This window comes from Cavia porcellus, unplaced genomic scaffold (assembly GCF_034190915.1).
Source record: "Cavia porcellus strain 051 isolate PalLab524CR breed Dunkin Hartley unplaced genomic scaffold, mCavPor4.1 scaffold_28, whole genome shotgun sequence".
Taxonomy (NCBI): domain Eukaryota; kingdom Metazoa; phylum Chordata; class Mammalia; order Rodentia; family Caviidae; genus Cavia; species Cavia porcellus.
In genome coordinates, this window is record NW_026947511.1 from 20,228,389 (window position 1) to 20,240,474 (window position 12,086).

At 35.3% G+C, this 12,086-nt stretch overlaps 1 protein-coding gene across 2 annotated transcripts in view; it reads right to left on the reverse strand.

Moving 5' to 3' along the window:
- Nucleotides 1-12,086, reverse strand: part of Ank3 (ankyrin 3) — a 635,468-nt gene that overhangs the window by 533,292 nt on the left and 90,090 nt on the right. For both annotated transcript variants that reach the window (XM_063239289.1, XM_013156636.3), the window contains exon 3: nucleotides 6,708-6,743. In XM_063239289.1, the coding sequence (XP_063095359.1) occupies nucleotides 6,708-6,743 (36 nt within the window). The remainder of the gene's footprint in view (nucleotides 1-6,707; nucleotides 6,744-12,086) is intronic.

A 12,086-nucleotide genomic window follows, 5' to 3' on the forward strand; every position in this document is an offset into this window, starting at 1 on the left:
AGAACATAATTTGAGGATTCAGTAAGATCTGCATTCAGATCAGAGCCTTGCTACATACTAGCTACTTGGAGCCTCTGTTCTCCCACTCATAAACTGGGAATAATCAAACCAGTTCCACAAAGCCAGTGCAGAATCAAATGAGATAACATCCTGCAGCATTGATGGGTCCATCAATTAACGTTTTCTTTTACTACTACCTTTAAAGTAATTAAGTACAGGCAGACTACAGGCTCAGAAGACAAACCACAACTGGCTAAAGGGAAGTTTTTTCCTCTTCCATGAACGTAAGGAAGATTACATGTATATCTTAATTTCTTTACAGTCTGAGACAAAATCATTTTTCATTCCAATAACATCTTGAGCCGGGAGTCACAGACTGTGCAGTGGGCGACAGGAAGTATTACACTCCATTGTGAAGAAACACATCACTGTAGCTTTGAGTGAATAGTACTTATCACATGGAAGTTCTATCTGCTGGGATCAATTAAAAGAGTACTTTTTATCAACAGCAAGGCTTGGCAGGGAGCTAGATCTTTAATTTACATCACTACATATTTTAGATTTATGTATATAAGTATACATATTACATGTAGCAATATCTACAATGTAATCAGTGATGACATACATATATAGCCAGACATGTATCAGACAAAAATGAGATTAATATTTTCAAATCCTGTTCATCTTTATATATTTATATATCACTGAACCAAGGTCTTCCACAGGCCAGGCAAACACTCCAACACTGAGCTATACCACCAACCCCATTCTGTATCTATATCTAATCCAATTTTTGGAACATCACAAATGGATATAGTGGTGTGTGGAATGTGAGCTGGGGAAGCAAGCATGAAGAGAAACTGTAACCATTCTGAAACTGGATTCTACAGCATCTTTTCCTAGATTCATTACCAAGCTTTATCTACTGCTTAATTACTATGCTATTAAAATTTTTAAGTCTCCATAACCATTTTGTTAGTTGGCACTAACATTTTAAAACATACTGCATGGAAAATGGGCTTAGAACTCTACCAGTTGAGTAAAATGAAAGAAGAATAGGAATCTGCATGAAAACTCTAGTGATATTTAAAATTTATCAAACACATGTGCCAGGAATATTTTGAAGAATGGACCATTCTCATTTAATTCTTAAAACAATCCCATGACAACATTCGCCTTCAGAAATTAGGAAACCAGGGATCAAAGTGGTCAAGCAAATTGTTCACAATTCCTAGTAAGTAACCAAGTCTGGGGTCAGCTAGACTCGCAGACACTTTCACAGCAGAGTGCTCGCTCTGTACCCCAAGCTGCACTGCTCTCTGGAAGGAGACAGTGTGTGGTCAGGAACCAACCATCACATTACCCAAGCGAGCACCACATTGCTCATGACAAACTTAAAGAGGGTAGATCAAACCTTAACCTTGCTATTTCAGGGTACTTGGTAATGAATTTAGATAGGCAAATCTATTAAAAAGACTGCCAAAAAGAGAGTATCTATGATAGCTAAAAAATGGTGAGGTACTATTATTGAATGTAGACAGCTTGAATGGATTGCTCTGCTTCAAAGAGATTAACATTCAAGAATACTAATATAATGATTGATTCCAATTGCCTATGAAGCACATCCATACTTGTCTCCTAACTTAGAATTCAAAGCCAACGTAACAAAAGCCTACCTTTTCAGGCATGTTTCCAACACATATGATCCTAAATTTTACCCAAACATATTTTATAAACATTTACATATGGAGAAACAATTCTACCATTAACTATTCTACAGCAGTTGGAGAGTAACAGTTTACAAAATTGTTTAAATTGAATTTTGAGGATTAATCATAACATACAGAGAATTAAAAGGCAAAGACAATATTGAAAAACAGCTGCCACTGAAAAGAAAGCTAGAGGATTAACAGTATTAATATATTAAAAGCTCATACACATTGACAAGACAAACACTAATACTAAATAAAATAAGATACAGAAGCAATTCACAAGTAGCTAGCCTACATAATGGAAGAAATATTTGCCAACTGTTCATCTGACAAACTTAATCTCTAAATACATAAAGGACTCAAAAAACATAGTAAAAAAACAAGTAACCTAATTTTAAAATGGATAAGTGATTTTAATAGTTCTCAAAAGAATAAATATAGACAAGTATATGAAAAAATGTTCAACAGCATCAGAAAAATGAATCCTAGTTATATACCACCTCCCCTCAGTTAGAATGGCTATTATAAAAACAAACAAGCAAGCAAGTAAACAACAAATGTAGATGAGGAAGTAGGGAAAAGGGAACTCTTATACAGTTGGTGGAAATGTAAAACTCTGCAGGGGAAAAAACCTGATTATTCCTCCACCTTCAGGGAGACAGGAAACAGCATCAGATGTCTGGGAGAAAATATACCATGATGTCAGACTTTAATTTCTGAAATCTTTAACAACTTTGAAATGGTTCTGGGAAATGGAAGGGCATTTGAAAAATTAGATTTTCTCAGGGGCAGGAGGATCTCAGATAGCAACATTTTATGGCAGGTTGAGATGAACAGTTTTGACTTCTGAATCTCTGCCTACTAAGCCATAATTACAAGCTGGTGAGTGCTAAAATGGTGTTAGTTACTTCCATGCAGTAACAAGATGTTGGAGTTGTACATAAACTGATTTCTAGACGACTACACTGCACACCTTTAAACCATTCTACGAGGCATTACTTTTTCAGTCTTTCCCACATACATTTTCATTTCTGACCCATGTGTTAAAAGGCCTGTAATAACACCCTTCTTTTTTAGAATACAGATCAACACAAACATGTCTTCCCTGACCATCACATAAAGATGATTAGGGGCTGATTTTCCTAAGTGAAAATGGGACGTTTTCCCTCCTATGGACCACATGCCTTTGAGGAGGACCCATTGTGGAGTGTCACAGCAGAGTGTTGAGAAGCCAAGTGATAGACTGCAGCAGAGCACTCTCACATCTGAAGTGAACATAACTCAGTCTCTACATCAAGACCTTCAGGAAACCAGGGAACCAGCTCTGTAGGAGCTCTGATTGTGCCATCTGCAGATGAAGACAAACTTTGGCAAGCAAGCAACTAAAATCACTCTGGCATTTTTCATGAGCCTCACTATAACCCACACCTGGAATCGGGCATGAGTTAATTTTGACAGTTCTGAGAACTGTGTCACTGGGGTGCAGACTCTGCCTGACAGGACATGGCATTGTTCTGGATTACTCATACTCCACAGTTCAAAGACAAAAGAATTCTATGCAGAGGCTCACATTCTCCTTCATTCTGTTAGGGAAACTGAACGTTCTGACAGCATACATATCTGTGGATGTCAACACACATTTACATACATCTAAATCACAGGCTGGCCTAGGTGAGGGGCTGGGGTATATGATTCTAAAAGTGACCCCGGTGTCTTAAGTGATACCATGTGAAACACCTCATACAGAAACATATGATCAAAGAGGTAGAGAGGAGATAGGGGAAAGAATCATATCACCTGTAACAAAAAGATTTTCCTTCGTTTTTATGGATGGCTGTCATCTCATTAACTCAGAATCCAGGCTACCCCTTGAGTCTGTACACTATAAACTCTTACCTTCTCTTTATATCTCTAATACCAGTTTAGGAGATTCCTTAAAAGAAATTCTCATAAAGGATACCACATAACCTCCTGAACCCCTCAACATTATCTTGCTGGCAATGAAGGTTAGATACTAACCATCAGGGGCTGGGACACATGCTAAGAGGGACTCAGGGTCCAGCATGCTCACTGCTGGTACCATGATCTCTGAAATCATGATGAGGAAGAAAGACAGAAGGCCAGTGGACAGGACAGGCAGAGCACTAATGCACGAAGCAGTGGAGTGGATGCCCAGAGCAGCCAGTAACCAGGGAGACAGTCCCAAAACACTGAAAATACAAAGTAGAAGAATCTATCACTCTGGCTATAAAAGATAGTCACTCCCAGCCTCTTTTTTCGGGTACTGAGGATTGAACCCAGGGAGTGCTAAGCTATATCCTTAGCCCTTTTTATAAATTCTATTTTGAAACAGGATCTCACTAAGTCCTCCATACTGGCCTCAAATTTATATGCCTCCTGCCTTAGCGTCCTGAGTAGCTGGGATTGATTACAGACATGTATCACTCACTTAACTGAATTCCTAATGTGAAAATATTTACAATTCCTAATTCTTGTCTCCAAAGAAATCACCTCAGGATGGATCATGATATAAGAGTTCAACTGGATAGACAAAGTAAGTATGGTTGATAACAATTAATTGAATATTTCAAAATAGCTAGTAGGGAAGAAATGATAAGATGCCTGAGGTGATAGTGTACCAAGTGCACTGATCTGGTCTTAGTACACTGTATTATGCATCAATTAAATTTTTATATATTTAAAATATATAATATCTGGGTATGAAGCGCATTATCCATAATTCCAGCACACTAAGGAGCTGAAGCAGAAAGATTGCAAATTTAAGCCCAAAAAGGAAAGACAAAGAAATTATCTCAGCTCATTATTTGCAATATGTGTCATGTCTTCTGGTAGCATAGGTACAGAATTAATACTTCATAAGATATGGCATTGGAACTGCATATAAAAGACTGCTATGGAAAACGATGTAACCACACATTCATCCCAGGAGCTGTGAAATGGCTGTTGACCAGGTAAATGAGGTTGGACTATACATTAAGATGTGAGCAAAACAAAACAAAAACTTCTAAATTCATACAGGAAAAGTTGTTTCATTCTCACAAAAAGATAAACTAAAATATTTCAACCTTGAGACAGGACAATCTATATTTTTGTTTTTCTTCAGAGTATAGGCAAAATTCATGTTACATTCATTTTAGAAGTTGTATTGATAACTAATGCACTCAATCTAAAATTTCTAAAACACAGGGAATGGTTTTGAGTAACCATAGAGTCCAAGAATACAGTAGGAAGAGAAAAGTTGAATGATATCCTTCTCTGTTTTGATTTTTGCATTATCATTTCAAATAACCTCTTAGGATTTTTATTTATTTGATTATGGGAAACAAGAGTGGCAATGAAATCTATGAAAGCCCAGCTTAGTTTTGAGATTATGAAGGTCTTTTTCAACTCTCTGGACAACTATTAAATAGACTTAAACCCTTGGTACAATTATTTAATGTATGATTCCAGTTTTTTTTTTCTTTAAAAAAATGAAGATAGTTGTAGTTTTGCCTCTCAAAATTACTGAGAAAGAAAATACACCAAAAAATGCAAAAGTAATTCAAAAGATAGAATGTAGATAAGACAGGTTTATTCATATGATTCAGAAGAATCTGACCTAGGCTTACGGCTAATAACAGAAATAGCACTGGCCACTAGTATTACAACATCCTGCTGGGACAATCATGAGACTACAAAAGGAATGCAAAAATTTAATAGACTTCATCAGCATTCTTAGGAGTAGTTCATGAAAAGAATCAATATTGTTGTGTTATTTCACTGAAACAAAAAGAAATGCATCATTTCAGAAAGATATTTCAAGCGTGCCTATATTTCAAAGGTTTTGGTACTGAATGTGTAACAGAAGCACAAACTAAAGGTTCACAGACACAAACAAATCACATGTTAATTAGTATAGCATTTGGCCATGTGAAATAAGTGTTGTACTACTGTTAAAGTACCAAAATGATTGTTCCACATTGCTCAGTCTTGTAAAACATACACATATGAATGCAGAAATCATCTTTAAAAATACTAACCACAGTAACAAGAATCATACCTTTTTGTATTTTTGAGTTACTATTATGACACTTAAACGTTTCATCTAAATAAATTCCCTGAATAAACCTCTGAGTTGAGAATATTATTCATCTCCATTCCTACAAAAAACAAATGAGGCAAATAGAGCTGACATTCAAAGGCACTGTCCTAGCTCTTTGTATTGCTCATCAAAAAGGAGAGTTTCCACATGAAAAACACAACAGTGGATGAGGTAAGCTGTGGAAAGATGAATGCTGAGGGCCAGGTAGAAGGTGATGAAAGAGAAAGAGTGTAGCATTTAATCACTATGGTACCAGGCAAAGGTGTCCCATAGAACCCACTGAGCACAACACTCTTCAAAGTGTGACGGCCACATGGGGTTGCTAAAAGCAGTTCACTATTAAGATAATCCCACTGGCTCTTCTTGCTCTACTGACAGAATATCTGTGCATAAATGGACTTCAATGTAGACTTCTCAAACAGTTCAGAATGTCCTGAAGAGTCAAGCCAAACATGCAGAAATTTCATAGCATTATCAGAAGAGAAACTGATATTTCCATATCCAGGACACATGGATACTCAGAACTGTACATGCCTAATACCATCAAGCTTCTCACTGAACAACTGAGGACCAGATGAGGAACACATTAAACAAGCCCATGGTACCAGGTCCAGTTGACACAGTGGCCCTGCTAAGCAAAGTCACAAAGCCTTCAAATTGTTCTCTAAAGGGCTAGGGATTTAGCTCAGTGGCTTAAGTGCCTCCCTTGCAAGTGGGCGGTCATGAGTTGGATCCCTGGTACTGATAAAAAAAAAAGTATCATACAAATTTTTCTTTAATTCAATAGTAATAATAAAAATGTTAAAAGTATCATCTCATAAATAATTCAAGTCCATGTATAAGAAAGGAGACATAGAAATATATTTGTTGGGTTTATTATTACTTTTTATTACCTTTCCAGAGCTTTGTGAATAGGATCCAGTATCATCCTAAAAAATAGAGAAACAAATATTTAGCAAACAGAAAAGTATTCACATATTCACCAACATAGCAGTTTATACACAGACATTATTAACTGACTTTTAAAAAACCTAAAAAGCACCTTGAAAGAAGACATACAGTAAAATAGAAGAAATATGGTAGATTACAGTGAAAAGGCAAAGAAAATACTTGGGTAACTACAAACAGACAAGTATGCACACACAATTAAGGCCATCAATAGTCTGAACAGAGTTTTTAAAAATGAAGTTGTGACCAAAACACAAATGTATGATCCTAAACTTGAAATGACTATGCCCATGAGATGCAACTATAAATGTTATAATAGGATAATGCAAAAAAATTCTTTTGTGTGAAAATGCTGGAACAGACTAAGATTTCCCCATGTTCTTTCACAGTTATTATGAGAAATTCAATTTCTTTCAGCCTTCATTATCATAAATAGTTTACCAAGGGCCAGAACATGAAGAATACAAAAGCCAAAAGCTGATTATGTAAGAAATGACATGAGATGGTTTCCGTAATATCATTACAACCTCAAAATAGGAAACTACAAACCCACTCTAGGTACAGACACTCCAAGATAAAGATGACAGCTAATTTTAGGTTTTTACAAAATGCTAGCTTTAGTTCATCAGGTAAAAACACATTTAGTTCATTTCTTATCAGGGTATAGTAATATGTGCAATATATATAAGTTATCCAAATTAATGTCAAGTTTACATATGTAGAATGTAAATTAAAGGAATATTCTACTTGGTAGTCAGGTTCAATATGCTTACATATGGTTAATTCAAGTCTCAAAAGTACACAAAATAATGCAAAGAAATTATTTAATCTTGTAAGCTTTTTAAAATGCACTATCAAATCATAAAGAATTAAATCTGAAATTTCAAATTTCTCAAGATTCTCTTAAAGAATAGAAAGAAATTAATATTTCTATGGCACTGAACTTTTTAAAAATTTTGTACAGGGAATCAAACTTACAACCTTGCACTTGCCAAGCAGGCACTTGTGTCTCTGAGCTATATCCCTGGTCCAGAAATTAATATTTCTAAAACCTTAATTTTATTTTTGGTGTTACAGCCACACTTACTCACTGAATCTTCACAACCTCTAAAATAGTAAATTAGGTATCATTTTTATATTCATAAAAACTGTGTATCTACCATAGAAATGCCCAAGATATTTGCCTTCTATGTCAAATATATATATATATATATCTTGTCTTTCCCCATAATATCAAATCATTTTTCCATATAATAGCCTTTGAATAACCAGAACTTGGGAAGCTGATGTAACAAGATCATGAATCTCAGTGAAGACAGCCTGGGTGACATAATGAGAACACAATTAGCCTAAAGTATGTAGTGAGATCCTGTATCACAAAAACAAAAAATAAAGAATAAAAAGGAGAGAAAGAGGAAGACCAGAGAGAGGAGAAACAGCAGGAGGAGGAAGAAGAAAAGGGAGGAAAAAATAGAAGAGGGGAGTAGGAGAAGGGAGGAGGAGAAGAAAGAAAAAACAGAGCCTGTGAAATCATACTCTCAATACCAGTGGTTACATGTAACTTAATATACACAGGCAAAAATTGTTCAAATATTTTCTAGTTTATTTTTTTAATCTAGTGCAATTAACATTTCGATAAAATCCTTATATAAAATTTTTGAATTCATTTTTGCTGATTTGTTTAAGTGAAATTTATCAAAGTGGAATTTATGAAGAAGAGATACAAATTTTGGTCATGGTACTTGCATCTCATTTGGCCACCAAAAGGGCAAAAATCTACAAATTGCTCATCAAAAGAACAATTAGCAGTATTGAACAGTGTTAATATCTCTACACATCCACAAACACATCACAACATTTTCATAAGATACATTTTCACTTGATAGTCACATGTAACTACTTATTCTTATGATTTTTTTCTTGTTACTCTGAGCAATTTTTTAAATTTATGGTAATTTTCCTGTATAGAGCTTCTGATCACTTTTAATTAGGAGATTTGAGGTTTTTTAATTAATTCATAAGTGCTAGTTATACAATAAGGACATTAATCTGTTATACATCACAATTATATAGATATTTTCATTTGCTTTCAGAGTTTATTTGCATTCAGGTTTGGCTTTTGAGCCATAGAAGTTTAAATTTTCGGTTGTCTAACACATCAGTAATTTATTCTGTGGTGTCATCCAGAGTTTCTATGCTTAAAAGTCCTTCTTCAGTCCAATATCAAATAGTTATTTGTATTTTCTTTGATTTGTCTCTCAGCCTCCACCACTACCTTTTACCCTTGACTTTTTTCTAACTAATATGGAATTTAGCATGTTTACTGTGATTTTGGCCACTGGCTATCACAACCTTTCCTCAGCCATCTCTGGTGAAACCACTCATTTCTGGGTAATCCCTTTCTGCAAAACTCACTTTGAGGTACAATTTACCACTAAGCAAGTCTGTCTCAACAATGCCTCTCTTATTCACATTGTAAGGATTAAACAGATAATGCATAGAAAGCAGTTACTTCCATGCCTGGCCCAGCACACACACTCAGTCCACAACTAGACATAAGATTCAGTGGTTGCTGTTCCTCTTCCTCTGATCCATCTGTCAGTTCCGGGGCTCACAGTATAAACTACAGGATGTCCAATATTTGGTAGACTATATACTTTCCAATTTTTCAAAATTTTCTTGGCTAACATTACCTGTTTGTTGTTTACTTAGGTCCAATTCACCTTTCATAATGGTTAGTTTTAGGATGTACTTTATCCACAATTATCACTCTAATACCTATCTATCTATCTATCTTTCATATATAAACATGTTTTTTGGCATGATTTTTGTTTAAGCTAGAACTTCCAACCAACGATTAAAAATTATGGCGAACACAGACATCCTTATTTTTTAATTAAAATACCAAAATTTCTAGGCTTTTGTCATTGAGCCTGATGTAGGTACACAGCTTACAAAGGTAATCTTTTATAATAGTACAAGAATATCCTTCTAGCCTTAGTTTTTTGAGATGAGCATTTTTAATCTATCCACAAAGGAAACTGTGAGTCGCCCCAAGTCATGCTGCCAGTACATGCCAGAACCTGAATGCACACCTGAATTGTTCTGTTCCAACATCTTTCTGTTTTCCATCACAACCACGCTGCCATTCTTTAATATAGTAAGGCTCCAACCCAGCGTGTATTTTGCTCCAAAAATAGCCATATAAATTTGTGATCGGACCTTATAAAATATCTTCTTATAAAAAAAACACAATAAAGTATGGCTAGTTTCTTTGGTCATCTAGGAAAATAACAGATCACCCATTATTGCCTGTAGAAATATTTCAATATTCATCAATATTCCAGTGGAAAAGTGAATTCAGTAGGAATTCTAGGCAGGGAGAACAAAGAACTCCCAAAGCCTTGGATGCTGAAGATTCAGATACTGAGGCAGGAGAGGACAGAACTCTGAAGCAAAAGAGCAGCTCGTGGAGGAAGAGCACTAAAAGTTAGAAAGTAAGATGAAAATGGCAGGAAAGCAGGGTACTCGTCAAACACTCAGCTTCATACAAAGACCCTCTTTCCTCTCTTAACCCTCCAATCTGTGTTCCACTTCTCTTGTACACATTCTGTCACACACGGCAAAATCATACGCTGTGGAGTAAAGCGGCATATCTAAATGAAATTAGAATAAATTAAATAGAATCAAAGTAATTATAATTAAACTTAGCACAGTTGAATTTAAACAGAAAGTATCCGTTCTGCTTTTCTGTTCTCATAGGTCAGGTCATAATATCCATGGTTTCATAGAGGGAAAAAAAAGCTTTGTTTTCACTCTTATCTTGACATTAATAAAAACAGAAAGGACAATCATGGACTTAGGACTCTCACATTTTCTTATTTGACCTACAAAACAATCATGGCAAACAGCAGGGTAGACATGATTTTTATTTAATAAAACAGTAAATTGCCTGGAGTTATATGGTCAGTAAGTGGCAGCAACGGGACTTACACCCAGAACATCTATTGTCAAATCCAAAGTTCTTATTTCCTGAAGCGGACTCCAGTCTCTGGAAGGATTGGTTACTAACTAGCACAATTTCTATTTGAGACACAGAAGCAATCATATTCCATTTCTCAGCAACGTTATCCAATAAACTATTCAGAAGCCAACAGTAATTACTTTGAGACTGTCCTACACAATTCTTGTTTCTTCCTTGACTGAATAATCTCTTATGGTAACAAGCAGGGAAATATAGGTCAACTCATTTCTGAGTTTATAAAGGCAAGAATACAAGTTATATTAGTACGAATGCTAAGTGAAAGGAGACATTGAATTTATGACTTTCATATCTGATATATTTTCTTATGTATTCATCCATCTAATCAATAATTATAATACTGTAAAATTACTTCACCCACTATTCAGAATGCTTCTCCATCAAAGCTGTTTATCATATTTGTATGAAAATCAAGCTTAGGCGCCCTCTTAGTAAGCACCCTTGGTGTGGGCCAGGAGGAGAATAAGCGCTCTCGAGATCCAGGCATGGCGGGACTTAGGTGGCTTATTTGCCTGCCTTCTTGGTAAGCATCCCCAGCATAGGCCAGGAGGAGAACCACTGGTTCCTGTGAGCCTACCAGCATATGGGCTGACTATATGCAGAATAGCAAATATTTGGGATTTCCTTCTATATTCTGTTTGAAGGCAAAGGTTGTTTTCACTGTTTCATTTTATGTTTCTTTTGTTCTATTCAATACTTACAATTGGTTTTATAATCTTTTGTTTTTGGTTTGATTTTGCTATACCTAATTGACTCGATAACTATTGTAAAGTTAACAAGTAACTATTGTAAAGTTAACAAGTTATCGAGTCAATTAGGTATAGCAAAATCAAACCAAAAACAAAACATTATAAAACCAATTGTAAGTATTGAATAGAACAAAAGAAACATAAAATGAAACAGTGAAAACAACCTTTGCCTTCATACCATAGTACCTATTACTACCATCCCAGTATCCTACTGTGAAATTCTGTCCCAATTTCACTGCACTGTCTCGATTGGCTTTGCTCTGTCTTATGCTGTTGCATTTTCACTACTTTCAAAATAAAATTAAAAAAAAAAGAAAATAAAGCTTAGTTGTATTAATGCCATCAATATAAAATAGTAAGAGCTAATACTTCATGTGCCAAATACTGTTCTAATGATCTTACAAATACTACTTCATTTTAATATAACTTTCTGAGGTAGATACTTTTATTATCTCCATTTTGCATACAAGGAAGCTGAGGTACAACGAGAATAATTTATCCAATATTACCCAACCAATAAGTTACAGACTCTA